Source organism: Amblyraja radiata, chromosome 23 (assembly GCF_010909765.2).
Source record: "Amblyraja radiata isolate CabotCenter1 chromosome 23, sAmbRad1.1.pri, whole genome shotgun sequence".
Classification (NCBI taxonomy): Eukaryota; Metazoa; Chordata; class Chondrichthyes; order Rajiformes; family Rajidae; genus Amblyraja; species Amblyraja radiata.
The window spans coordinates 36,059,310-36,087,125 of record NC_045978.1 but is presented as its reverse complement, the minus strand read 5'-3'; the positions used below and the strand labels follow the sequence as shown (position 1 = coordinate 36,087,125).

The following is a 27,816-nucleotide window of genomic DNA, read 5'->3' as shown; positions in this document are numbered from 1 at the left end:
TGCAACAACCAGGTCCAGGAATAGCTACTTCCCCACAGCCATCAGGCTATTAAACTTGGCTCGGACAAAACTCTGAACATTAATAGCCCATTATCTGTTTATTTGCACTTTATCAGTTTATTTATTCATGTGTGTATATATTTATATAATGGTATATGGACACACTGATCTGTTCTGTAGTCATGCCTACTATATTCTGTTGTGCTGAAGCAAAGCGAGAATTTCAATGGCCTATCAGGGACACATGACAATAAACTCTCTTGAATCTTGAACATCATCAAAGACCCACACCACCCTGGCCACATGCTCATTTCACCCCTGCCATCGGGAGGAAGGTATAGGAGCCTGAAAACTGTAATGTCCAGGTTCAGGAACAGCTTCTTCCCTACAACCATTGGACTATTAAACACTACAACCTCCAATAAACTCAGAACTACATAGACCTGGGGGCATTGGCTTTGTCTCTTTGCACTATTATTGTTTCTGTGTACATGCGCTCACACTAAACTTGTTTTCATTTGTATATTATATTGTTTACAGAGTATTATGCACATATTTTGTTGTGATGCTACAAGTAAGAATGTCATTGTTCTATCTGGGACATATGACAATAAAACACTCTTGTTTCTTGACGTCCCAATGTTCCATACTTTGGAACTGGTGCTTGCAATTGGATTCTGGATGATACGTCATCTTCCACTGCCGAGCTGGTGGCTGTAATGCCCACAGGCAGCACCTCACAGGTCCTGGTGTATGGGCCTGCTAAGGGCTGCCTGCTGCTGCCTATGGTGGTTGCAGTCAGGGGCCTCTGCTATCAAATCACAGAGGATGTACACATTCAATAGACAATAGACAATAGAAAATAGGTGCAGGAGTAGGCCATTCGGCCCTTCGAGCCAGCACCGCCATACAATATGATCATGGCTGATCATCCCCAATCAGCACCCCGTTCCTGCCTTCTCCCCATATGCCCTGAGTCAGCTATTTTTAAGAGCCCTATCTAGCTCTCTTGAAAGCAAACAGATTTAAATCCCTTCTTAATGATGTTGAAGCGTGCTCTTCTGTCTGTACATGCCTTGTTTGATGATGTTCTGACTGTGACTCTATTTATATGTTCTCTGTTGTTTTTAAATTATTGTCTGTAACTGTGGAACTGTGCTGCTGCCTATCTTGGCCAGGACTCTCTTGTAAAAGAGATTTTTAATCTCAATGAGACTTCTCCTGGTTAAATAAAGGTTAAATAAATTTTAAAAATCCAGAGAACCTGCCTCCACCGCCCTCTGAGGCAGAGAATTCCACAGACTCACCCCTCTCTGTGAGGAAAAAGTGTTTCCTCGTCTCCGTTCTAAATGGCTTGCCCCTTATTATTAAACTGTGGCCCCTGGTTCTGGACTCCCCCAACATCGGGAACATGTTTCCCGCCTCCAGCGTGTCCAAACCCTTAACAATCTTATATGTTTCAATGAGATGCCCTCTCATCCTTCTAAACTCCAGAGTGTACAAGCCCAGCCGCTCCATTCTCTCAGCATATGACAGTCCTGCCATCCCGGGAATTAACCTTGTAAACCTACGCTGCACTCCCTCAATAGCAAGAATTCCTGACACTGGATGCAAATGGACTAGTGGTTCATATCTGCAGCAAAGACTTTCCATCCCATTTGTTAGAATGACTGTTTTTAACAACCTTTGCAGTGGTTTTGCCATTTTTTTGTGAAGGGATAAGTTGGTCTTGTTCATGATTTATTCCATCCCGGAGATTGCCTGCTGTGTCGTTGCGTCCCCCTCTGTTTGTACCCATGATCGCAGTTCCCTGAATGGCGTATAGTACAATGATTGTGTGATTTAAGTTGTTCTAGGTCTGAGTTTTTCTTGTGATTGAAAGAACAAGGTCGTTTTGACTCATTTCCTGGTTACTATGTTAAGCTACTGCTGTGACATTCTGGTTCGCTGTCCGCAACCAGGAACACATGCCTGGGAAATAAATCTTCACGTAGCCAGCATGTGTGCAGTACATTTGGACGGTTCCGCTTTGCATTATATTAATAGACAATCCATTTTGGAGAACTAACGGTTTCATAAGTTAGCAATATCTGGGCGTTACTTTAATTGGTCATATTACTTATATTTCTAAAGATTCTATATATGGGAGTAAAAAGTAAACTGACACAATATCTGAACCCTGATTAACCTTCTTGTTCACAGATGATAAGATGTCACAAGCAGATCACAAGAATAACAACCTCAAAGAACCGTTTCTTTACAATCAATGAATTGAATACTCAGTCTAATTACCTACAAGTTCAAGACTTCCCCTAGATGGACAACTTTTATTCCCCAACGGACAGTTTAGTTTAGAGATACAGCGTGGAAACAGGCCCTTTTGCCCACCAAGCCCGCACCGACCAGCGATCCCCGCACATGAACACTATCCTACACACACTAGGGACAATTTTACACATACACCAAGCCAATTAACCTACAAACCTGTACGTCGTTGGAGTGTGGGAGGAAACCGAACATCTCGGAGAAAACCCACGCAGTCACGGGGAGAACGAACAAACTCCGTACAGACAGCGCCCGTGGTCGGGATCAAACCCGGGTCTCCGGCGCTGCAAGTGCTGTAAGGTAGCGACTCTACCGCTGGGCCACCGTGCCGCCCCACTCAGGAATAGCATCACCGACACAAATATGTCCAACTGGCTTCTCGTGATGGTGGCACAGTGGGTGCCAGTGGGTTAAGATACCAGACTAGAAACCAAAAACCGGGACCATCAATGCAGATATCAAAATTGGACAAGGGAACTCAACATGGTTCTACCCTTAGACCTTGCTGGGGTGTGCAGGTGCAGGCAGTTGTAGGGTCTGTCCATGCCTCTTCCCGAGGTTATATCCATGCCGGGGTATTCCCGGAGAGGAACAAGCTGCTGGCTCACTGGAGATCTTCTGAGATCACTGGATCGCATCCTGAACGCAGTGGACAACATTCTAATTTATGTCTTGTAGTTAATGTTATAAATAAACTTATTTTAAAACAAAAACAAAAATAGATACTTGAGAATACTGGGATATATAAATATACTGGGGTGGAAAAAAAAGATGAGGTGAAGTAAGAGTAGGGTTAAAAGGGAGAGTAATGAAAGGGTTAAAATGTGTTCCACAGAGGCCGAGTTACCTCACACAAAACATGCATTAATGCAGGGTTAACGGAAGATTTTCCAAAGATCCTGGAGAAGCAACAATCAGTGCAGTTGGCATTCAGTACTTTACAGACATAAACTCAGCAAAGATAAACACAAAAAGCTGGAGTAACTCAGCGGGTCAGACATCATCTCTAGACTGAAACATCTATTCCAGTCTAGAGATGCTCTCTGACCCGCTGAGTTACTCCAGCTTTTTTTGTCTATCTGTGGTTTAAACCGGCATCCGCAGTTCCTTTCTACACATAAATTCGGCAGAGCGTGTTCACTGCAAACTCAGCTTACTTGCATGCTAACCTCAGGAAATAATTATACTTCCTGCAACACGCAACTCTCTGCCAATTGGTAGCATTTACACTGCCAGGTGCATTACATCCCAAACTGCTCGAGCAGAGGTCTGGAAAGGAGTTACAATACAGCACGTCTCCCCTCCCGTACACATGCAGCAGAAACCTTTTTGTTTTTTTGGCCTTGTCTCAAAATAGCTCAGGCCTGTGTTTACACAGCTGGCTTTGAGCCTTCTTTTCGGATTTAGAACTTAGCAGAGACAGCCAGCTCCAAAGATCCAGCTGCCCAAAGTGACTATCCATCAGTGAAGGGTGGGCTCCCGCTGACAGTTGCCACTAACCGCACTGTGACAGGGAAGTTGGCTGCAGTTATAAACACTAGCCAAGCACACTATTCAGGTAGTCTCTATTGTTGCCAGGCTTAGCAGGCAGGGGAGCTTGGGAAAACAGGGACATGAGGCATATTGATCTGCATTGAAGGGAACTTTGTGGGTCTATTTTACTTCGGAGTCACGTGAGTGACTACGTGAAGAACCCGTCCAGCACGCATGCACGACATGAGCGTTCACGCAGTGCAACAGCGACGAACGGGAGTACAGGCGCTCCCGCTACAGCTTAAAAAAGACGGACCGTCAGGTAAGTTTATTCTGAGGTCGTTTTTTCCAAAAAGAAGTTGTTTTGTTTTGTCTCACCAGGAATATGAGCAAAACAAGACAAGCCAAGAAGTCCGCCCCCCGTTCGACTCCAACGGAGGAGCATTCCATCAGTGAGGGGCAAGAGGCGGTAGGACCATAAACCCTGAGGTCCGCCATCCCCAACACCGTGCCGAGCCCAGTCCCGCTAGCGTAGCCTGAGCAGCGGGCTGGATGTAAATCAGTACGGAAGACCAACCGGCCAGTGGTATCCGACTCCTCGGACGGGGACGTCTCATCGCCTGTGCGGGGCAGATACAGCCGCCTGAGCCACATGGAGCGGCTCATGGAACAAATGCTCCAGCGAGACTTGCTTCGGGAGATGGAGCAGTCTCGCAGAGGGAGTTCAGGCACTCCCACCACAGTGCCTCACAACGCACTGGCCATCGCTTCCCCCTCAACCGAGGGCAGCTTTGGCGACCAGGGCTGGGCTGGTCAAGAAGAGGGGTCACTGGTCAAAGATGTCGGGAGTACGCTTGGGGTACAGGACCAGGAAGAGCTGCTGGGTGTGGTAGACCGCTACGTGGCAGCTCCACGAGCAGGATGGCCATTAGAGTCAAAACTGGCGGCCAGCATTAACTACCTGTCCTTCAAGCCCCTACAAGAGCAGGTAGTTAATGAGGCCCTAGAGCTGTATTCGGCCCCAGAGAATTGCGCCTCGCTCAACGTGCCGGCCGTCAATAGCCAAATCTGGGGGCACGTTGGGCCAAACATCCGCAACCAAGAACTCTAACTACAGCGGATCCTCAGGCTCCTGACGTCAGCCATCACTTCCTATGCTCGTTCCGTGGATGGGGTGGAAATGACCACGAATCAGCAGGATACACTGGCACTGCTGTGCAACACCCAATTTGAAATTAACAACCTCCGTAAGGAGATAATAAGACCTGCCCTCAACCCGAAATTCGCGGGTTTGTGCAAAACGCCGACCACAGAGCCAGAAATCCTGCTCTTCGGCAAGGACCTCTCCAAAAAAGTAAAGGACATGGAGGAGGAGTCCAAAACATTTGGCCTCATGAGGGCAGGCCCCGGGACGAGCAAACCCACGAAACCCAAGCAGCAGTACCCCACCGCGCCCACCAGTCGACGTCAACCCTATGGGACTGGTGAAAGCTCGGGGTCCGCACATCACCACCGGAAGCCTTTTTTAGGCCAAGGCCCAGAGCGGACCCCATGGAAAATGCGCCACCCCCAACCAGCAGCAACACATCAGAAAACACATTGTCCAACAAAGAAACAGAAGAAACACCCGTAACCATGGAGGTAGGTGGGTCTGGTTCCTACCAGCATATAAAAAGTGGGGGTTCTATACTATGTGCAAGCATGGAGGTCTATCACGAATGACAAATATATACTCAACAGCATTCGTGGATACAAAATAGAATTTACTCAAGAAAACATGCCACCAGTTCAGCATGCACCCCAAAGGGTCTTTTCCCTCTCAGTTAAAGAAAAATGAGAGGGACAAGCTGAACTGGTGAGGCTAATTACAAAGGGTATCATTGAAAAAAACAAACATGAACCCTTGGAATTTGTCTATAATATATTCACTAAAACTAAAAAAGATGGTGGACGTCGCATCATCATTGACTTAACCTCACTAAATATGTTTGTTAAGTATATACATTTCAAAATGGAAACGTTTGTAACTGCCAAACAACAGATTTCCAAAGGATACTTCATGGCAAGCATCGACCTTAAAGATGCTTACTATTCAGTACCCATTCAAAAGGTTCATCGCAGATACCTGAAATTTACCTGGATGGGGCAACAATGACAGTTTAAAGCATTGCCTACGAGTTAACATCAGCCCCAAGATTATTCACCAAGTTACTAAAACCAGCCTTGGCAATATTAAGAAAACAAAAACATATTGTCATGGCATATCTTGATATCTTAATAGTAGGCAAAATCATGGAATTGGCTAAATCAGCTGGGTCAGCTACCAAACAATTGTTTGAAACCTTGGGATTTGTCTTACATCCAGATAAATCTAAGTTGACGCCATCCACAACCATGGACTATCTGGGACTCACAATTAACTCAGTCCACATGTCTGTAACTTTGCCAAAAGACAAAGCAGCAGAATTGGCACAAACATGCAACAATTTAATGGCCAACGATCGACCAACCATTCGACAAGTGGCGAGAGTAATTGGAAAGATGGTAGCAGCATTTCCAGCTACACAATTTGGACCTCTGCACTATCAAAACTTACAAAGAGCAAAAGTGCAGGCATTAAAACGACATGCAGGTCACTTTGACCGAGTCATGAAATTACCCACTGAAGCAATATCAGAGTTACAGTGGTGGGTAGAGAACATTTGGCATAGTTCCAGCCCTATCGTCATCGTTAACCCTACGTTAATTATTCAAACAGATGCCAGTACTCAAGGCTGGGGAGCAACTAATTCCATATCCAGCACAGGTGGTAAATGGACTAACCTAGAGTCATTGTTACTACTTACACTGGGCATAAATTATCTGGAAATGTTGGGTGCATTTTATGGATTCAAAGCATATTCAACAAATATGCATCACTTGCATGTTCGGTTACAAATAGATAATACCACGGTGGTGACCTATATTAACCATATGGGCGGCATAAAATCGATATCATGTGACAAATTGGTCCACACAATCTGGCAATGGTGTGTCGATAGACGTATTTGGCTATCAGCAACTTACCTACCAGGTAAGCTAAATACAGTGGCAGACACGAGGTCACGCAAATTCAATGATAACACCGAATGGATGTTAAATCCCAAAGTATTTGCTAAAATTACCAAGCAATATGGCACGCCAGATATCGATCTATCTGCATCCAGACTAAATCACCAGGTTCCTATGTATGTCACTTGGGAACCAGACCCTGAGGCAGCAGCGGTAGATTCGTTCGCGCTGGACTGGGGAAATTTCTTCTTTTATGCATTTCCTCCCTTCTGCCCCATCAGTCGGGTACTACGCAAAATACAAATGGACTCTGCTTCAGGTATTTTGATAGTACCCGACTGGCCTACACAGCCATGGTTCCCAGTGCTCCTCGACATGGTTGTCGAGACTCCAATGACTTTCCCCAGTAGCCCAGAATTGCTAACTCACCCAGTATCTGGCATAAGCCACCCATGCCACGATAAAATTAAACTCCTGGGTTGCAGATTTTGAAAAGGTCTCTGCTGGGCCTGGGATTGTCAGAAAACACCATCAACACCATGACAGCATCCCACCGTGTATCCACAAGGAAACAATACTTGTCAATACTTGCGGAGAGGCGGCGCCGACTTTAACATCGGGAGCCTGGGAGCTCCAAACCGGCGTGGCCTTGTCGGCTTCGGCAGCCGCGGTCTCCAACCAGGAAAGAACGGCCAGGAACATCGGGCCTCCGTAGAGGCAATTGCGGTGGCCTCAATAGGCCTGACTTTGGGGTGAACTTGGGGTGGGGACTGGACATTGTGCCTTCCCCCACAGTGCTATCCACTGTGGGGGGATGATTTTTTTTGTCTAATTGTAATCCTGTAAGTCTGTGTCCTAGATGGCTGCCGTGAAGAGAGAGTGGACGCTGGCGCGCTTTGGCTGCCGCTGCTCTCTCTTCACTGTGTTTTTGATTTTCTGTTTTTGGATTGAATTCTGTTTATAATTTGTGTCTCTGTGATGTCTTTATTACTTATTTTATTCCAATTATATGTTTTTATTCCGATTAATCTATGTAAGGTGTCCTTGAGATGTCTGAAAGGCACCCATTAAATAAAATTTATTATTATTATTATTAAGTATCAAGAAGTGGGAAGAATACTGTTCGGACACGGAAACCACATACTCAACTACAACTGTAACCAATGTACTGGAGTTCCTGGCAGGCCTTCACCATAATGAAGGACTCAGCTACAGTGCCATTAATACAGCCAGAAGTGCACTGTCAGCCTATTTAATTCAGGCACCAGGACAACAGGCCATGGGATCCCACCCGCTGGTGATCAAGCTCATGAGAGGGATATTTAACTCCAATCCCCCCAGACCCAGGTATACCCAAATCTGGGATGTCAGTGTGGTCCTGACATACCTTAGGGGATGGTCACCAGCTAGGTCCCTCACCCTGGAACAACTAACTCTGAAGACGGTCATGTTGATGGCACTTGTGTCAGCACAGAGTTCAGTCACTTCACCTATTACGATTGGACAATATGGTCGTAACTCCAGACCATGTCTCATTTACTATCCAGGGGCTGGTCAAACAGAGCAGGCCAGGAACATCAAACCCAGTCATGGAATTCCGGGCTTACCGACCAGAACCACGGTTATGTGCCATGACCCACCTACTGAACTATATTGCCACAACTAGAATCCCTCAAGGGAGAGAAAACGCCTTATGGGTCAGCCACAAGAAACCTTATGGTCGGGTGACGAGCCAAACCATTTCAAGATGGCTCAAGCAGGTGCTGAAAGCCGCTGGTATAAATACTAACATGTATAAATCTCACTCCACCAGGGCAGCATCCACATCGGCCGCTAAGAGAATTGATGTGCCAATAGACCACATCCTGGCTACAGCGGGGTGGTCTGGGGAAAGAACGTTTCAAACTTTTTATAATAAGCCGTTGGCAGAACCTGCATCATTTGCAGAGAAAATATAAGAATCTGCAAATATATAATTTAGCCCGGGGGAGCAATTTGTTTTTTGTTACTGTTAATAAACACCATTATTGTTTTTACAAACAGATTCATGGTTGATCACGATAACATACTTCCTCCCTCGAACGACTTCGGCAGTGAGTGGTATGAACTGTTACACGGTTTGAAATCACAGAGCTTTAAAATCTTCACGTAGTCACTCACATGACTCCGAAGTAAAATAGTAAGATTAAACGAGAACTTACCAGTTTGAAGTTTGATCTGTATTTTATGAGGAGTTACGATGAGGGATTACGTGCCCTCCACTCCCACCCTCAATAATAGAGATCAACTGGTATCTAAGCTCTCCTTTTCTTTACTATATTTATTTCAATTATTGTGTCTTTCTGTGATTCCACACCGCTGCTTTGAAGTATGTCACGCATGCGTGCTGGACGGGTTCTTCACGTAATCCCTCATCGTAACTCCTCATAAAATACAGATCAAACTTCAAACTGGTAAATTTGAATAATCTTACTATTAAATACTGTGGAATTGGCAAAACAACAATATCTCTGGCATTCAATTATGAAACAGCTGGAAGCCTTGAGCATCAAGAGATGTGGCTGGCAGGGAGGTTGAAATGTAGACAGCCAAACACATGGGCAGGACTGTGAGATGGGATCACTGATAGACAAGGCGTAAAAATCGGATAGAGGACCAGGGGATGAACAGATTTAGAATCAAAGGATAAGGCACTAACAGACAAAGTAATTCAAGAGAAAATAACCTTTGAATTGCTATTCAACATGTTACACGTTGGAACAGAGACCGGCAAGGTCTCCTTCCTCCTGAACTCCAATGTTACAATGTACTTTTTGACAAGCTGAAGTCCTAATTTTAATCCATGTCATTTATCAACAAAACGTGGAATTATAAATATTGGCAAGGGAGGAGGAGCAGTATCACTGCTATCTGGACAGAATCAGGGGGATATCTATGCCTGCTGGCAATAATGAGCTTATTCACAGAACCACCAACCAGCCTCAGGCTGACCCTTATATGACACAAAATGCTGGAGTAACTTAACGGGACACGCAGCATCTTCAGATTTTTTCAGACTGTATACAATACAATACAATTATTTATTGTCATTTGAACCTCAAATGAAGTTCAAACGAAATTTGGTTTTGAACGAAAGAAGGGTCTCGACCCGAAATGTCACCCATTCCTTCTCTCCAGAGATGCTGCCTGAGTTACTCCAGCATTTTGTGTATACCTTCGATTTAAACCAGCATCTGCAGTTCTTTCCTACACACCTATAACATGGCAGTTGTTCCGACTGCAAAACCTCTTGCGAACCACACAATGCACAGAGACATGGAGATTGGAAGAGACAAGCTGGTGCTTGCAATGTTTCCCAATGATTTCTGATCTCCACTGAGATCAGGCAACCAGAGAGCAATGGGCAAAAGCCAGCACTTCATAAATAGCAACGTTGGAGCATCGTTGAGAGAATCCTTGGCCAAGGTCACTTTCCTTTAACGTGAACAGTGTTAGTATATGGGAATATACTTTGGAACATGGGACTGTGGAAAAGAGCATTAGAATAAAACATTCATCAATTACAAGGTTTTGGGTTGAAACTGAGGCATGCAAGAATCTCTTCTCAGACGTTGGTGATTTTCTGGAATATTCTACCACATATAAAGTTGTGGTATCTGGTTCACTGGAGATATTTATGGGTGAGGTAGGCAAACTTTAGAAAGACCAGCGAATTGACGCTTGTGGGGAACTGGCACAGAATAGGTGAAAAGGCCTGGTTAGGAATTATCCGTGATTATATGGAATAAGGACAGGGAGTTTGGGTGGTCTATGTCTGCTCCTACCTTGTCATGAAACAAAGGGGGGTGGCAACCAATTCTGAGATAAAGCAGTCATGATCCAAGCAGATGTTAGAACTGGCTTGAGGGCTGCAAACCTCCCTGTGTTGCCAAGACTGTGGTGCTCTAGCTGCCATTACAATGTATTGCGTTGCCAATTGTAATGGCCAGCTGCACCAACCAAGGAAGTGGTTTATGGTTAGGAAGGAACTGCAGATCCCATCCAAGACACAAAATGCTGGAGTAACTCAGTGGGACAGGCAGCATCTCTGGAGAGAAACAATGGGTGGCGTTTTGGGTCAAGACCTTTTTTCAGACCATTTGGGTATGTAGATAAAGGAGAACAGAGGTTTTGCTTGGAGGAAAGACAAGGACAAGCAAAAGGCAATATAGAACCAAATCAAAAGCAAAAGGTTTCTGCAAATTAGAAAGCGAAATTTTGATTGAAATAGGCAGGTGTGAGATCATATAAACAAGGCAGAGATGCTTTCCAAAGTGTGTATCACATGTTTTGCGTAGTTTCCTCGAATGTTGTGGTTTTGCAGGTGAGATGGTGTTAAAGTTTGGAGGAAATGATTATCTATTGAACTTCTGAGCAAAACTGCAAGCTCCACCTTTATGTGTGGCGTCTTGGAAGGCCCCATGATTAATCACATATCCTGTAATGGCATCATGATTGAGGAATCGTGACTTGCAGTTTATTTGACCGTCTGTGATCTGCCAGAGCAGTGATACTGCTCCTCCTCCCTCGTCACTACAGGTGCACAACCTTTTATCCGGAGTTCCGGAAACCGAAAAGCTCCGAAAACCGGACATTTTTTCCAGGATGTCGTCTGCACACCAAAGCTCGCGTTTGGTGCCAAACTTGACCCGAAACAACCCACGGTCAACCCAGGTCTGTACTACTGTAGCGGCTGCCTCCTCCCCGGAGACCGGGGAGACATTTAAACATCTGTAAATCATTGCTTAAATGTTAGTCAGTTAGTTTGGAGGGCTTTTATGTGAGGGGGGGGGGGGGGGGTGAAGGGGGAAACTTTAATTCTTAGTCCCCTACCTGGTCGGAGAGGCGGGGAGCGGGCAATGCCTTATCGGGTCGCCATGCAGTAAGCTCCGGAGCGTTGTGGCCGCCGACTCCCAACATCGCGGAGCTGGGGCTGCAGGCGTCTGGCCGCGGGCGGCGCCGGTTGTAGCTCCGACCCCGGCAACTTTACCCCTGGCTGCGCGGCGCTCCAAATCCAGCGCCGCCCGCGGCCGGACGCCCGCAGCCCCAGCTCCGCGATGTTGTGTGCCGGCGGCCACAGCACTCCGGAGCTTACCGCACGGCGACCCGGTAAGGCATTGCCCGCTCCCCGCTGGTATCCCAGCACTGCGACGCCGCCGACTCCCAACATCGCAGAGCTGGGGCTGCGGGCGTCCGGCCGCGGGCGGCGCTGGATTTGGAGCGCCGCGCAGCCAGGGGTAGAGTTGCCGAGGTCGGAGCTACAACCGGCGCCGCCCGCGGCCGGACGCCCGCAGCCCCCAGCTCTGCGATGTTGGGAGTCGGCGGCCACAGCGCTCTGGAGCTTACTGCACGGCGACCCGGTAAGGCATTGCCCGCTCCCCGCCTCTCCGACCAGGTAGGGGACTAAGAATTAAAGTTTCCCCCTTCACCCCCCCACCACATAAAATCCCTCCAAACTAACTGACTAACATTTAAGCAATGATTTACAATGATTCCCCGGTCTCCGGGGAGGAGGCAGCCGCTCCAGTCTTTTCAAGCCGCCCGCGCTACCTACCTAATCTACGCTAAAAATCTTCCATTCGGAAATCCGAAAAATTCGGAAATTCGAGAAGTGTCTGGTCCCAAGGCTTTCGGATAAAAGGTTGTGCACCTGTATTTATTATTCCACATCTTGTTGATGAATGACAAAATGTGAAAATAGGAAATGGTCTTCAGCTTGTCAAAAAGTACATTGTAACATTGAGCCTGATTTTCTTCCCCGTATTTTCAGACAACCACCTTCATACCAGGTACACAAAACTGGCTGCCCCACATTCCAACGCTTTACTTTTAGACACCGACTCGGATATATAAATAAGCTCCCATTATATTATTAAATTCGGAAACCCATCAGAGGGTGGTGAATCTGTGGAATTCTTTGCCACAGACGGCTGAGGTGGCCAAGTCAATGGATATTTTTAAGACGGAGATTGACCGATTTTTGATTAGAATGTGTGTCAGGGGTTATGTGGAGAAGGCAGGAGAATGGGGTTGAGAGGGAAAGATAGATCAGCCATGATTAAATGGCGGAGTAGACTTGCTGGGCGAACCAGCGATATGCATTCTGCGTGCTATACAGCAGATGCACAGGCCTTTCGACAGACACATCATTGTTATGCTGACCATCATCACGCATCTATACTTACCTCTTTTACTAAGTCACTTGGTCTGCAGTCTTCTACGCCTCTGTGAAACTGAGCCAGACCTGCCGGGCATTGTAATGGAAACACCAGGAGCAGTCAACTCATGTTCCCAGCCAGCAGACATTATCACATTCCCATCCAAAATGACAGTCGCAATGCCTACATTATCCAAAGAACAGCACAACTTACTTTACTTTGGCCACACAATGTTAATGACCAAAACGAATGGTCCTGACTGCAACCAAACATAAAAAGTAATTCTAACTCTAATTATCGAACAGTGAAGCCCTGCCAAATTGTTGGAATTCAATACAAAACATGATTGTGGCTGTGGATAGACACAATAAGCTGGAGTAACTCAGCAGGTCAGACTACAGCTGACTGACCCTGTCTGAAGAAGGGTGTCGACCTGAAACGTCACCCATTCCTTTTCCCCAGAGATGTTGTCTGCCCCGCTGCGTTACGCCAGCATTTTGTGCCTATCCTTGGTTTAAACCCGTATCTGCGTTCCTTCCTACACATGCTTGTGGCTGTCCTGGCTGGGAGGCATCCAGCCTACAAGTATCACACCAAAGACACCAAGGCACTCCGCTTAATATTACAACGGTCGACTCCACTTGTTCTATTTAGTGTCCTCCACCTCTGTGCCTAGCACCACCTTGAACAAACTTGATATAAAGGGCCTGTCCCAACCAGGCTGTTTTTTTAGGCGACTAGGCTGTCGCCACATGGTTGCCGGGGTGTCGCCTGTATGGCCGTGAGTCGTCTCCTCAGTTGCCCAAAGAGTCGTAGTGTCTTCCTGGTCACCGCTGGATTTTCAACATGTTTGAAAATTTTCGGAAAGTCGGCGACAGTGGGTTTGACGCCAATGAGCGTAGCTTGACTTCTCCTGACGTAGGCTGTCGCCAGGTTAACGTAGGCTGTCGCCAGGTTAACGTAGGCTGTCGCCAGGTTAACGTAGGCTGTCGCCAGGTTAACGTAGGCTGGCGCCAGGTTAACGTAGGCTGTCGCCGGTGCTGACTTCGTTTTTTTGTCGTTGTTAAAGTAATGATTCTATTACAAATTTTATGACGAAGGGAGGTCCAGTCGCCGGTTTTTCGGCGACCTGCTACGACTATGACAGTCGCCTAAATATAGCCCAAGTGGGACAGGCCCTTTATGCTAGGAAAAAACATTTGGATCAGCCGCACAAAAGACTTAAACTGAGGACATGAAGCAGTTGGAACAATGTAGCAAATGTGTTTACTTACTGGACTAATAGTGCAAATATAAAAATATGTGATTTTGACTCTAAATATAGATCCGGGAAGCCCTGCCAAATTGTTGGAATTCAATAAAAAACATGCTAAAGGCCATCCTGGTTACGAAAACAATGGCATGTAATTACAGGCCTTGAACTAATCTGAAGACGTGAATCGAAATCCCACCGTGGCAGCTATGACAATTTGTTAATCAGTTAGTTAATATGCCAGAACTTAAAACAAGAGTCAGTACCCGAAAGAATATCTGTGATATCTGCCATTAAAAATCTATCTATAATGAGACTGACTGGCTTTATACCAAGATATTAACCTCTTTCTGAATTGCAAGACTTCTCAACAAAGTCTGGGATGATCAATGAACACTGCTTGTCGTGGAAAAAGAAAGCCTTGCAGGTCTGGAGAAAGGTCTCGACCCGAAACGTCACCCATTCCTTCCCTCCATAGATGCTGCCTGTCCCGCTGAGTTACTCCAACATTCTGGGTCTATCGTGCAGGATTGAGTTGGAATTTCCTGGATGATTAATTCCTCCTGGCTTCTGCTGTGAACTGCACAGAGGAAATGCTATGGATCCATTAAAAGATGTTTTCGTTTACTCCCATGTGCAACTTGATAGAAACATTGCCAATTGCAGAAACAAGGGGGTTTGGATCTGTGAGACAGCTGGAAGAACCAGTACCAGGAATATTTCCAACTACAACCTCAAATGCTTGCCAATGAAAGCACAACAATAAATAACTGAGTGAGCCTTCGTACACATCGGGCATTCACTCTTGCTTAGATTCCCTTCAAAAAGCGATATCTAAAGCAAATGCTGGTTTTTAATGTGATGATCCTACTTTTCCTCATCAAATTGAGGCCAACCAGTCGGCCTGGACGTTATATGTAGGCGGACACGACCACAGGATCATATTTCAGCTCAACTGTGAGGTCCTAGGTGACTGATTAGTCCACCAACACTTCTTTTAATGATGGTAAACTAGCCTGAGGCATTCTTAGAGGGATCGATTCACCTGAAAGACGGCAGTGGTGGAGCTGGTGGAGCTGGTGGAGCTGCCCACGCACAGCACCAGATACCCGGGTTTGATCCTGGTCTCGGGTGCTGTCTGCGTGAAGTTTGCACGTTCCCTCTGTCACTACGTTGATTTCCTTCGGGTACTCCGGTTTCCTCCCACAACCCAAAAAATGTGCGTTTATAGGTTGACTGGCCGCTGTAAATTGTCCCTAGTGTGGACTCGGTCAGTCAAAGGGCCTGTTTCTATGCTGTATCCAACAAAGCTCGTCTAAACTTCGACCTGAGAATGCTCTTGCAGGATTTACATCTTAAATGCAACCGCAGTTACTCTTCCCAGGAATGCCCTTGAATCCAATTTTGCTTTCAAGGTTTAAATCTTCTGAAACTTGTGAAAAGCGGAGGTGGAGTTTGAGAAGATGACTGCAACCTCAAAACATCACAGACAGTCCAAGGGAAATTCCAGTTCCCGTTGTCTGAGCAACAGCTCAGTTGCTAGCTCTGAGTCAGAACCCGAATCACAAGATTGCAACTCCAATATTTCATGCCAGAAATTCAGAGAGACTAAGGGCCTGTCCCACCAGCATGTGATTGCATGCGTCTAGCATGCGTCTAGCGCGACCAAACGGAAGCAGAGTTTGCGCTAAGTTCGCGGTAAGTACGCGCGTGACATAATTTACGTCAAAATCACCAATCAGCTGGGCAGGAGGCGGGCCGACGCTGCATACGACGTCGAGATGCTGTGTACGTCCTCAATGTGCCTGTGGGCCGGCAGGCCGTTGGTGCGCGGAATTTTCAGACAGTGCAAGATTTTTGGACCCCCGCGCGATGTCGGGACCAGCCCCGCACAACTCCATATGCCTCCGCCGATTGAAGTGGGACCGGCCCCGCGAGGCTGTACGCCTCAAGCAGCCACGTTTGGTCGCGCTAGACGCATGCTAGTGGGACAGGCCCTTAGCAGAACAGTAAGAGTACTGCACTCACACATGACCTGAAACGTCACCCATTCCTTCAGATCCATTCCAGAGATACTGCCTGTCCCGCTGAGTTACTCCAGCATTTTGTGTCTATCTTCGATTTAAACCAGCATCTGCAGTTCTTTCCTTCGCACGCACACATGTGCTGTCCTTCAGATAATTGGTAAGTCCGAGACCCTGCCTGCTGTCTCAAGTGGAATCTAAAAGATCAGGACATCTAGCAGACATACCCGCAGTATTTAATCCTCAATCAAAATGAATGAAACATCTGCACCCCTTTCCGCAGAGACTGTTCCCTTCGCGACTCCCTGGTTAACATCCCTTCACGCCCAAACCACCCACTCTCCAGGTACTTTCCCCTGCAACCACAGGAGATGCAACACCTGTCCCTTTACTTACTCCCTTGACTCTGTCCAAGGACCCCAACAGTCTTCTCAAGTGAGGCAGAGGTTCACTTGCACCTCCTCCAAACTCATCTATTGTATCTGCTGTTCCAGGTGTGAACTCCGATATACCGGCGAGACCAAGCGCAGACTTAGCGATCATTTCGCTGAACACATCCACTCAGTCTGCCTCGGCCTACGAGTTCTCCCAGTTGCAAACACTTTAACACACCCTCCCATTCCCACACTGATATTTCTGCCCTGAGCCTGCTCCACTGTCAAGAGGCCAAACTCAAAATGGAGGAACAGCACATCATATTTCGCTTGGGCAGCTTACAACCCAGTCATTGATTTCCCTAACTTCGTAACCCTTGCTTTCCCTCTCTCTCCATCCCACCCCCAACCTAGTTCTCCGACTAGTTTCACTGTCCTCCTGATTAACTTTACTGATTGTAGGCCTCCTTGTCACCTTCCTCTCAGCTGACAACGAACCATTCTACCTTTCCTTGACAGCCTCTGCTTTGATCTGTCGGTTTCACACCTTCGCCTTCCATATCTCTAGTCTCCCTCTCCCCTGACTCTCAGTCCGACGAAGGGTCTCAACCCGAAATGTCACCCATTTCTTCTCTCCAGAGAGGCTGCCTCTCCCGCTGAGATACTCCAGCATTTTGTATCTATCTTCATGAGACTGAAAATGGTCTTCCTGACCGCCTGTTACTGCTTATGTGGCGTAGCCACGTGAAGTGTGCAACACAGAGTCATGGAGTGACACTGCGGCGACTGAGACCAACACTCTCTCCAACATTTTCCATTTTCAGCATCTGCAGTTTGATGATTTTCACACCCAGGATGAAATATAGCTGTGTAAGAAAGAACTGCAGATGCTGGTTTAAATCGAAGGTAGACACAAAATGCTGGAGTAACTCAGCGGGTGAGGCAGCATCTCTGGAGAGAAGGAATGGGCGACGTCTCGGGTCGAGACCTTTCTTCAGACTGAAGTATAGCTGGTTGATTCCTATATTACAGCAATGATCTCACAGTACTTCACTGACATTAGACCACTTTGAGAAATGTAATGGGGTCAGCTTTGTAAAATAATAAATCAGAGCTATTCCGTGCACCAGGTATTCTATTATTCTTCAAGAGAGAGATTATTTCAAATAGTTTCTGACATCTTCCATCACCTGTGGAGTGTCACCACTTAGATGTGTCAGGAAACCTGTGCGGAGTTTGCATGTTCTCCCTGTGACCGTGTGGGTTTCCCCTGGGTGTTCCAGTTCCTTCCTTCATCGCAAAGACGTGTGTATCATTTGGTTAACTTGACACTGTAAATTGTGTGGATGTTTAGGGGGGGGGGGGGTGAAGAGGGAGGGGATGGGCACTGGGAGAGTTAATGGGAATTTGGGGAGAATAAAATGGGCTTTGGTAGGATTAGGATAGGATACCTTCTACCTTCTTGGAGAGAAACAGGAGCATGAAAGTTCAGATGTCCGTATTTAAGGGCACCTTCTTTCCCACTGCTGCCACTTGCTCTTAACTCCACCACATTCAGTTATTCTGTTATTGTACTTAGACTTTACTTTAGAGATACAGCGCAGGAACTGGCCCTTTGGTCCACTGAGTTCACGTCGACCAGCGATCCTCCCTTACACTAGCACTATCCTACACGCTAAGGTTAATTTACAATTTTTGACCAAAGTCCATTAACCTACAAACCTGTATGTCTTTCGAGCGTGGAAGACAATAGACAATAGGTGCAGGAGTAGGCCAATCCGACCCTTCGAGCCAGCACCGCCATTCACAGTGATCATGGCTGATCATACACAATCAGTACCCCGTTTCTGCCTTCTCCCCATATCCCCGGACTCCGCTATCTCTAAGAGCTCTATCTAACTCCCTCTTGAAAGCATCCAGAGAATTGGCCTCCACTGCCTTCTGAGGCAGAGAATTCCATAGATTCACAACCCTCTGTGTGAAAAAGTTTTCCCTTATCTCCGTTCTAAATGACTTATCCCTTATTCTTAAACTGTGGCCATTGGTTCTGGACTCCCCCAACATCGGGAACATGTTTCCTGCCTCTAGTGTTTCCAAACCCTTAATAATCTTATATGGAATCCGGAGCACCCAGAGAAATCCCATGCAGTCACAGAGAGAACTTACAAACTCCGTACACACAGCACCAGTAGTCAGGGTTGAACCCAGGTCGCTGGTGCTGTAAGACAGTAAAGGGCCTGTCCCACTTGGGCCGTCACTTACGCGACAGGCCGGTAGTGTGTGACGTCATTTGAAGATGGACACACAATGCAGTAGTAACTCAGCGGGATCTGCAGCATCTCTGGAGAGAAGCAATGGGTGATGTTTCGGGTCGAGACCCTTCTTCAGTCTGAAAGAAGGGTCTTGACCCGAAACGTCATCCATTCCTTCTCTCTAGAGATGCTGCCGGTCCCGCTGAGTTATTCCTGCATTTTATGTCTATCTTCAATTTTCTTGGCCCCGCTCTGGGATTAGGAGTGGGGGCGGATCCGGATCCGCAACGGCCGTGAGCCGCAGGCTGAGTTCGACGATCGTTTGCCTGCTTCTGCTGCTGTTGGAGGTGAGACGTTGCGTCTCGCCAGGGTCTTGGGTCTGTCCCACTTTGGCCGTCAGTTATGCGACAGGCCGGTGGCGCCTCGAAGAATTCATGCAGGATGAAGTCCACATTCCTCCACTCCACACCACTCAATGCGCCCGTCCTGCGCTACCCATACGCTAGCAGGTCGCGTAAATGGCGCGCAAAAGACAACCAAGTGGGACAGGCCCTTAACTCTACAACTGCACCATCGTGGCCACCCTGTACTTCAATTTTTTTTTGTACTACTTCAGATTGCACTACAATCTTCCACCATTCCACTGCTTTGCTATTGCTTTTGCATTATACTGTGAGCTTCGTGTGTACATGGAATTTCCTTGCACACTGCTGTATATGACAATAAACCTATCTGACTAATGTAAAGAAATAGGGACATGAAGGTCAGCACAGACTCAGACTCAGTGGGTTGGAGGCCCTGGAACCGTGCTACATCAGTGGTGAATCTGTGGAATTCATTGCCACAGACGGCTGAGGAGGCCATCAATGAATATTTTTAAGGTGGAGATTGACAGATTCTTGATTAGTAAGGGTGTCAGGGATTATGGGGAGAAGGCAGGAGAATGGGGATGACAGGGAGAGATCTCTGGAATTCTCTGCCACAGAAGGTAGTTGAGGCCAGTTCATTGGCTATATTTAAGGGAGTTAGATGTGGCCCTTGTGGCTAAAGGGATCAGGGGGTATGGAGAGAAGGCAGGTACAGGATACTGAGTTGGATGATCAGCCATGATCATATTGAATGGTGGTGCAGGCTCGAAGGGCCGAATGGCCTACCCCTGCACCTATTTTCTATGTTTCTATGTTTCTATCAGCCGTGATGGAATGGCATAGACGATGGGCCGAGTGGCCTAATTCGGCTCCTATCAATTATGAACTTATGACCTCTCCATAACTCCATGGGTGGTCTGTGCAATTGTTTCTCACCTTACGTACAACATGTTACATGGAAACATTAGGTTTGGTAAATGGCCATCCACCGCTCAACCTACTTGCCATTCAACCTTATTGTTGCCGAACTGCTTTGTCACTCCTTTGCTCCAAGCACCTTTAAACCCTCAACCAACACCAGCTGTCCTGAAAGTTCCAATTGACTCAGAGCGACTGATGGCAGGAGGGAAAGATTAACATTATTTCCAGCTTGTCAGAAAGTGTTTCAGGTCCTGTTGGCTCTCCGCTCACATGAACTGTATTATGCAATATTGCTTTTGCCACCTCCAACCAGAGCGGAAGTAGGTTTCCTCCAACCACGCTATTTTTCACCCTATAAACAGATCAAGCTGATCAGCACCAAAAACAACATACGGCAGAAAAACTGTGGTTTGCACTCATTATTTAACGCTAGAGTCAACGTGGTGACCTCTCCAGCTCCAATATATCCATCCTGCAGAAGCAGTACCCAGAACTAAACAAAATATTCAAAGATAGGCACAAAAAGCTGGAGTAACTCAGCGGGTCAGACAGCATCTCTGGAGAGAATAGGTGACGTTTCAGATAGAGACTCTTCTTCAGACTGAGAGACAGGGAAACGAGAGATATAGACAGTTATGTAAAGAGATATAGAACATATGAATGAAAGATTTGCAAAAAAGTAACGAAGATAAAGGAAACAGGACATTGCTAGGTGCTAGGTGAGAACGAGTTACAGACAATGAGACTCAACAAGACAACTTTAAAGCTGGGTGGGGGAGGGATGGAGAGAGAGGGAATGCTAGGGCTACTTGAGTTTAGAAAAATCTATATTCATACCAACATCTGCAGTTCCTTCCTAAACACAATATTCCACCTGCAATTTGACCAAGGCTTCAAATGAAGCATTAATTTTAACCAGTGGTTTTCCCAATACTCCCAATTGATGCCAGCAGTGGCAACTGTGGTCAACATTAATGTTATGAGAATGCAAACTACTCCAGCTATAAGCATCAATAAAAGTGGCCAGCATTCATCAGCACTGCCCCTCCACTCTTGGACAGTTCACACACCAAGCTTCAGACATAGGTCTGGAATACAAAGAGAAATATAATGGGCACAGCTCACAGTTGAATTATGACACAGGAAATGGACCATATGTTAGTCTTTCACATTTTACTGATGATACAGTGTGGATGGACTAAAAATAGCAGGACCACGCAATGTTTGACGTTTCCAGGTATTTCCGTCTTTACAACAGATTGTATGGAGTCACAACACACTTGTCCACATTCAATATTATCCACAATTCCTGCTATTCTAAGCGTCAACTGCAGGATTTCAGGAAGACATCGATAACCCTTTGAGGGCCATCTCTACCCAAAACTGAGAGGTCGAGAGACCTCTCACCACTTGTGTTATTAAAGGCACAAAATACAATTAATTAAACGACAAGATCAATTCCAAATGCTCAACTTGTACAAACATCAGCAGCTCCAAAGGTTAAAATGCTGAGAGTGTGGAGCTGGGGAGATTCATCATTATTCACTATGATTTGGGGATTCAGTGACTTCCAATCGAACTTTATAATCTGGTTCTGCAGCCTAGTGTGATGTTATTTGAGCCACTCCTTGTTGATCAAGATTGTAGGGTGATTCAAGAACCTGATGATCAAGTGCGAAGAAGCTTTTCTTGTACATCGAAGGACTGGTTCTCAGGCAGCAACAGGGAAATGAGAAACATGGCCAGGGAGGTGTGGGTCTTTAAGGCAGCGCTTCATAGTTCCCGACTAGGGTGGGATGTTCAGTGCGTCTACCTTGACTTGCTCATCGCAGACTTCAATAAATATGGAATGGCAACTTCCTCACTGACCATCAGCACTGGGTCAACTCAAGGCTGTGTGCTCCATTTCTACTCTACTCAAGGTGGTCAAAAAGGCTTTTGGCACATTGGGCTTCATCAGTCAGAGTATTGAGTATAGAAGTTGGGAGGTCATGTTGCAGTTGTAAAAGACGTTGGTGAGACCGCATTTGGAATATTGTGTTCAGTTCTGGGCACTATGTTATAGGAAAGATATTGTCTAGCTTTAAAGGGTTCAGAAAAGATTTACGAGGATGTTGCCAGGACTAGAGGGTGGGAGCTATAGGGAGAGGTTGAGTAGGCTGTGTCTCTATTCCATGGAGCTTAGGAGGATGAGGGGAGATCTTATAGAGGTATATAAAATCATGAGAGGAATGGATAGGGTAGATGCACAGAGTACTTTACCCAGAGTAGGAGAATCAAGGACCAGAGCACATACGTTCAAGGTGAAGGGCAAAAGATTTAATACGAATCTGAGGAGTAATTTTTTTCACACAGAGGGTGGTGGGTGTATGGAACAAGCTGCCAGAGAAGGTAGTTGAGGCTGGGATTGTCCCATCGTTTAGGAAACAGTTGGACAGGTACATGCATAGGACAGGTTTGGAGGGTTATGGACCAAGCGCAGGCAAATGCAGCTAGGGTAGCTGGGACATTGTTGGGCGGTGAGGGCGAGTTGGGCCAAAGGGCCTGTTTCCACACTGTATCACTCTATGACTCTATGACCTTTCTGTCCTGGGCCTCCACCACTGTCAGAGTGAGACCCAACACAAATTGAGGGAACAGCACCTCATATTTTGCTTGGGGAGCTTACACCCCAGCAGCATGAGTACTGATTTCTCTAACATCAAGTAACCCTTGCTTTTCCTCTCTCTCTCTCTCTCTGTCTCTCCCCCACCCAAGTTATCTGACTAGTTTCACTGTCCTCATGAATAATTTTACTGATTACCTCGTTGTCAGCTTCCCCTCAACCAACGATGAACCATTCTACATTTCTTTGATCATCGTCTGCTTTGATATGTCGCTTTCACACCTTACCCCCTCTATATCTCTAGTCTCTCCCCGACTCTCTGTCTGAAGAAGGATCTTGAGCCAAAACATCAGCAATTCCTTCTCTAGATGCTGCCTTGCCCGCTGAGTTACTCTAGCATTTTGTGTCTATTTTCAGTGTCAGGATCTGTGTGTCCATCGGGTGGTCATAAGATCATAAGTGATAGGAGTAGAATTAGGCCTTTCAGCCAACCAAGTCTAGTCCGCCATTCCATCATGGCTGATCTATCTCTTCCTCTCAATCCCATTCTCCTGCCTTCTCCCCATAACCTCTGACACCCGTACTAATCAAGAATTTATCTATAACACCCTTAAATATATCCACTGACTTTGCCTCCACAACCTGTAGCAAAGAATACCACAGATTCACCACCCTCTGACAAAATAAATTCCTCATCATCTCCTTCCTAAAAGAATGTCCTTTGATTCTGAAGCTATGACGTCTAGTCCTAGACTCTCCCACTAGTGGAAACATCCTCTCCACATCCACTCTGACCAGGCCTTTCACTATTCTGTACATTTCAATGAGGTCCCCCCTCATTCTTCTAAACGCCAGGGAATATAGGCCCAGTGCCGTCAAACACTCATCATATGTTAACCTGGGATCATTCTTGTAAACCTCCTCTGGATCCTCTCCACAGCCTTCCTCAGATATGGTGTCCAAAATTGTAAGATTTTGTAAGATCGTAATTCATTTATATGGTCCAGAAGCTTGTTAGTTACTGGATTAATTTCTGCCGTTTTTCTTAGCATTAAGAGTTTAAAATGGGAATCTTTATGATTATTCCATCCAGCTGCTGATAAACTGTCACCATTCTGGCACCATTTTCACAAAATGCCTAGCACCGAAACACTGGACTTTGCACTCCTATGGTTGTCTAAATACTTTGGTTATGCATAATTGTGGTCTGATTTCCTGATTTACTGTGGTCTGATTGTGGTCTGAAGAACTGATAATTTATTGTATATTTTTGTTGTTCGGGCATCTTATACGCTTGTAAATCTGTTTAGTTTAGTGATACAGCACGGGAGCGGGCTCTGCAGCCCACCGAGTCCGCACTGACCAGACCACACATTAGCACTACTCTGCATACACTAGGGACAATTTTTTTTAATTTACGCATTCATACCAGGCCAATTAACCCACAAATCTGTACGTCTTTTGAATGTGGGAGGAAACCGAAGATCTCGGAGAAAACCCATGCAGGTCATGGGAGAACGTACAAACAGCCCCCGTAGTCAGGATCGAACCCGGGTCTCTATCGCTGCAATGCAGGAGCTCTAACGCTACGCCACCGTGCCGCCATGTTATCCTTCATAGGAAATGACGGGGAGATAGTTTCACTGTACGTACATTAAATGGTACGTTTTATAAGATCAATGACTCAGCTATGGCACCTACTGTGTGGCATGTACTTTTGCATACAGGAATTGTCTTAGCAACATTTGTCAATGATTTCCTGTAAACTCATTCAGCCAGGTATTTTAATCAACTCAATCACTTAAACTTTTGGACAAAAGATTTTCACATGAATGCTGTTTCAGTCAACACTTATTTCCTTCCACAAAATAATGTTGCAAAGATTAATTATGCCTCACTGACTTCTGATATCCAAAGATTCACTTCCACAGAGAAAACGGAGAGCCAGTTGCATGCAGAGCATTACCTAGGAAAGCAAGCTACATGGAGCTTAGAATTATATTATGGCAAAGAATTATATTATGGATTTATTGGGCTGGCTGGCCACCAAGTTATTCGCACTGTTTGTCCTTGGTGTGGCCTCTAAAACTCTCCTATTCTTAACTTGCTCTGAAAAATACATAGAAGAGTGCAGCACAAGACAGGCCCTTCGACCCACAATGTCCGCACTGAACATGATGCCAAGTTAAACCAAATCCCCTCTGCCTGCATATAATCCACATCCATCCATGTGTTGCATATCTGTGTCTATCAACAAGCCCCTTAAATGCCACTATCGTATCTGCCTCCACCATTCCCCCACCCCCTGACAGCACATTCCAGGTACTCCCAGCATAAAACGCTGCCCCTCTCACCTTCAATCTAATCTTTGACATTTCCACCCTGTAAAAAAAGGTTGTGGCTGTCTAACCTATCTATGGTATCTTCAACGTCAGAATTTTCTCATTGTTTGACAATCATTTTCTTTCATGGATGTTTTATTTATGACGTGAAAACATGTTGGGACGTCTTCTATTTATAAAAGGAGAGTATCTGTTTAGACTTCAAAGCAAGGCTCAGCTCTCCCCATTGCAGCCTCTGTGAAGATTCTGTTTCCTGTACAAGGCTTGCACGCTTGCTTTGATCCAAACAAAGGATATGGCTGCACAAATAATGATCAGAGCATCAAGGCGTTTTATTATATTGCATGTTATATAACACGGTGCTACATTTTAGTAAATGTGACCTGGTGCTTATACACTGAGGCACAGACTATCAGAAAATTAATGGTTATTATCCGGATATAACTACAGATTCTGGTGATGGTGGTTATTTTTCCTGTGTATAGCATATCACACTCCAGCTGGTTGATACTCTAAACCAAGCACAATATAACTAAGATAGATACAAAATGCTGGAGTAACTCAGCAGGACAGGCAGCATCTCTGGAGAGAAGGAATGAGTGACATTTCGGGTGGAGGCCCTTCTTCAGACTGAGAGTCAAGGGAAAGTGAAACAAGAGATACAGACAGCAGTATAGAGAGATATAGAACAAAGAAATTAAAGATATGCAAAAAAGTAACAATGCCCAAGGAAACCATCCATTGTTAGCTGAAAATGTCCATTGTTAGGTGGGAAAACGAGTTACAGACAATGAAACTCACCAGGACACCAGTGAAATGACCACAACTAGTGTGGGGGAGCAATGGTGATATAGGGGATGCAAGGGTTAACTTGCTCTCCCAGGTAATGCTGTAGTTACTTCTTAGACTTATCTATGGAAGTCTCTGAAGCATAACCAGGTTTTCGCCAGCTGTTTTAAACTGTCCATCTCCACCGAGCAACACCTTGGCACTGATGTCGTGCCTATAGAGTGGTTGTTTACAACAGATACACTAAACCGTGGCCTCTTAAGAGTCATATAGTGTGGAAACAGGTCCTTCAGCCCAACTTGCCCACACCGGCCAACATGTCCCAGCTACACTAGTCCCTACATGTCCCAGCTACACTAGTATGCGTTTGGCCCATATCCATCAAAATCTGTCCTATCCATGTATCTGTCTGTTTCTTAAACGTTGGGATAGTCCCAGTCTCAACCATCTCCTCTGGCAGCTTGTTCCATACACCCACCGCCCTTTGTGTGAAAAACGTACCCCTCTGATTCCTATGAAATCTTTTCCCCTTAAACCTATGTCCTCTGGTCCTCGATTCGCCTGCTCTGGGCAAGAGACTCTGTGCACCCTTCTATCTCCCAGGCGAACTCGAAAGACTCTGATACACTTTTTTGAGAAGATACGTTAGCGGATTGTGGCTGTTGCCAGCCAACTCGTTGGCAGCATGTTGCTGGGAAAGATCAAACTATCTAACCGTATGTTAAGTTATCTGGTGGTAAGTTAAACCGTTCTATGTCATATTTCAAGTCCCCCGGAGAGGACAAACACGGTGTTTAAGAAGGAACTGCAGATGCTGGAAAATCGAAGGTAGACAAAAGTGCTGGAGAAACTCAGCGGGTGCAGCAGCATCTATGGAGCGAAGGAAATAGGCAACGAAACGTTGCCTATTTCCTTCGCTCCATAGATGCTGCTGCACCCGTTGAGTTTCTCCAGCACTTTTGTCTACCGAGGACAAACACGACTTGGTTCAAGTTCAGGAGCGCTCCTCGCCCAGGTTGACGCGCCCGTTTAACGCCGGGCCAGGGTGAATGAAGCCCAGAAATAGCCGGGAGACGCCAACCCTGGCGAGTGAGTGAGTGAGTGAGTGGTGGCTGTGTCTGTCTGTGACAGGGAGGGTTACTGTACTCGCAGCGGTGGTGGGCCGCCGATAGGAGAGTCGAAAGTGAAAGCGGATTATTCCCGGTAAATGTTTCTGACTTGACTTTTTCGTGACCCTGGAAAAATTAAGGCAGAGTGAGCGGGTCACGGGGCAGGTGGCAACAACCCGGACAGCGGGGCAGAAGCTTCCCCTCCCCTCTCTCTTCTCCTCCTGCCTCCCTTCCTTCCCCAGCCCGGGTACTAACAATGCGGTCCCGGGGCCGCCCGCCCACCCGTCCCCACCACCTACCTGTAGGGCAAAACTCCAGGTGAAGGCGGCTGCCAGCCAGTCCATGGTCGGCGGCCCGAATCGCTGCCCCTGACCCTGCCCACTCGGCTCACTCTGACTTCCGCCACCGTCTCCGTCTCCACCTCCTCCCCCAGCAACAGGCCGGCTGGAGGCGGGTGCGCTCTCCTGGCCCCGCTCACACACCCCTCTCCCCCGCCCACACACACACTCAGGTCACACACCCCTCTCCCCCGCTCACAGACCCAGCTCACACACCCCTCTCACAGACCCCACTCCCCCCGCTCACAGACCCAAGCCCGGCTGCACAGAGCGGTGAAAAACAACACACACACACACACACACACCGACCCTCCCTCCCTCCCTCCCTCCCTCCAAAGAACTGGCTTCTGGAGCAAAACAACAAACTGCTGGAGACACCCAGCAGGAAGGCAAAAC

The 27,816-nt window shown here is 46.5% G+C and overlaps 1 protein-coding gene across 1 annotated transcript in view; it reads right to left on the bottom strand.

The window, feature by feature from the left end:
• Positions 1-27,559, bottom strand: part of LOC116986489 (tumor necrosis factor receptor superfamily member 5-like) — a 75,076-nt gene extending 47,517 nt beyond the window's left edge. The window contains exon 1 of the mRNA XM_033042071.1: positions 27,382-27,559. Coding sequence (XP_032897962.1) covers positions 27,382-27,426 — 45 coding nt within the window. The 5' untranslated portion in view covers positions 27,427-27,559. The remainder of the gene's footprint in view (positions 1-27,381) is intronic.
• Positions 27,560-27,816: the final 257 nt, after the last annotated feature.